Here is a 1,479-nt window from a genome sequence, read left to right as displayed (position 1 = left end):
AGGCATCTGCTAGAATTCCTAAATCTACCTGGAATGAGAGCTTGGAGGCTCTCCCGCCGTCTGAAAATGGCATAGAGGGGACCATACCCTTCAGCAAACCTGTCAAGGTGTATATAATGCCCAAACCTGCCAGGCGGTGAAGTCTGTTGCTAAAAGAAACCTATTTATGGGATTGCTGAGTTGGGTTACAAGAAAACAAGATGCTCTGTCCAGAAGAACAAACCAAGCCAAAACAGACATCAAAATAAAATTGGTGAAGAACAGTTGGTCTCCTCAGCAGCAGACAAATGCAGGAGTTGCTCAACTAGTTAAGAGTGATTTCAAGAAAACGCGGATCTTTTTACATTGACTCAACAAAAACAGGACAGTTCTCAATCAGCATTCCAGTAGTAATTTCACTGGGTCATATCTTCAGTTTTTATGTATCAAAAATTTCTGCTCTGTATTTACTATGTAAATGCTTGGACATGGAAATCAATGTTATTTTTAGAGTACTCTCAAGCTGAGGAGTTCAGGGTTTTGTGGGGGTTTGTTGGTTTGGTTTTGGTCTCTTTTTTTGGCTTGTTTTGTAGGTTTTTTTTCATTTTGGGTTGTTTTTTTTTTAATGTCTAAAACTTGCATTTGAGCACTGGTACCTAATTTCTTAGTAAAAAAAAATATTTTAAAGTACTGTTGTTTTTGTGTGGGAACTGCACCTCAGAGGGAAATTGCCAATTGCTGTAGGCTAAATCCAGAGCTGTTTCACATCTTCTACAGCTGTACTGAAGCTGGTACAGCTTTGGGGAGGGCACAGGTTGTTCATGGTGCAGGAGGAGGAGGAACCTGTTCGTGCCAGCAGCAGAACTTCAGTCATCAGGACGTGGAATTTAGCTGAGTTACAGGAACAGAGCAGTTTGTTACGGCTTTTGTTTGTTTACATGAAATGGAGTTGAAGATCTCCATCTCTGAGATGTAACCCAGCTCTCCTATTGCACATTTGTACGTCTTGAGGAACAACATGATCAAGTACCAGTTGGAAAATTCCTAACAACATCCCTCTAAGTTTTACAGGATCTGTTTCTGTGTGGTGATCCCAGCCTGAACCAATACTTCGCAGGATGAAAAAAAAAAATCTATGTTTTTCAATTCAGCAGCACTTTTGGTACTCAGAAGTCTTTCAGATCAGCTGAAGTAGCTGAATGTGCTCTCAGTTAAGCAGCAGTAGGCAACTTGTCAGTGTTCACTTCTGAAGGTGAGCTGGGAGTACAGAGGAATAAGAACTTAGTTAAAACGTGATCCATCTGGCATTCCTGTCAGGAAGTGTCTCTGTGCATTGCTTCTGTGTGCCAGGCTTAGCAGACTGAGGAACTTCCTATGATTTGCAGCAATCCTTTGGTATGATTTTCAAGGAGGACTTAATGTGTGAAACATTCTAGTGCAGCAGCCAAATGCCACCTGTGTTCATAAATCGGGGTTTTTAAAAAAAAAAAAAAAAAAGGG

At 40.8% G+C, this 1,479-nt stretch overlaps 1 protein-coding gene across 1 annotated transcript in view; it reads left to right on the top strand.

Annotated features, from left to right (window-relative positions):
- INTS4 (integrator complex subunit 4) overlaps positions 1–266 on the top strand; it is a 31,963-nt gene extending 31,697 nt beyond the window's left edge. The window contains exon 24 of the mRNA XM_027899404.1: positions 3–266. Within this exon, the coding sequence (XP_027755205.1) occupies positions 3–140 (138 nt within the window). The 3' untranslated portion in view covers positions 141–266. The remainder of the gene's footprint in view (positions 1–2) is intronic.
- Positions 267–1,479: the final 1,213 nt, after the last annotated feature.

Source organism: Empidonax traillii, unplaced genomic scaffold (assembly GCF_003031625.1).
Source record: "Empidonax traillii isolate 1590-97213 ecotype Southwest subspecies unplaced genomic scaffold, ASM303162v1 scaffold665:size397641, whole genome shotgun sequence".
Lineage (NCBI taxonomy): Eukaryota > Metazoa > Chordata > Aves > Passeriformes > Tyrannidae > Empidonax > Empidonax traillii.
This window is presented reverse-complemented; position numbering and strand designations above follow the sequence as displayed.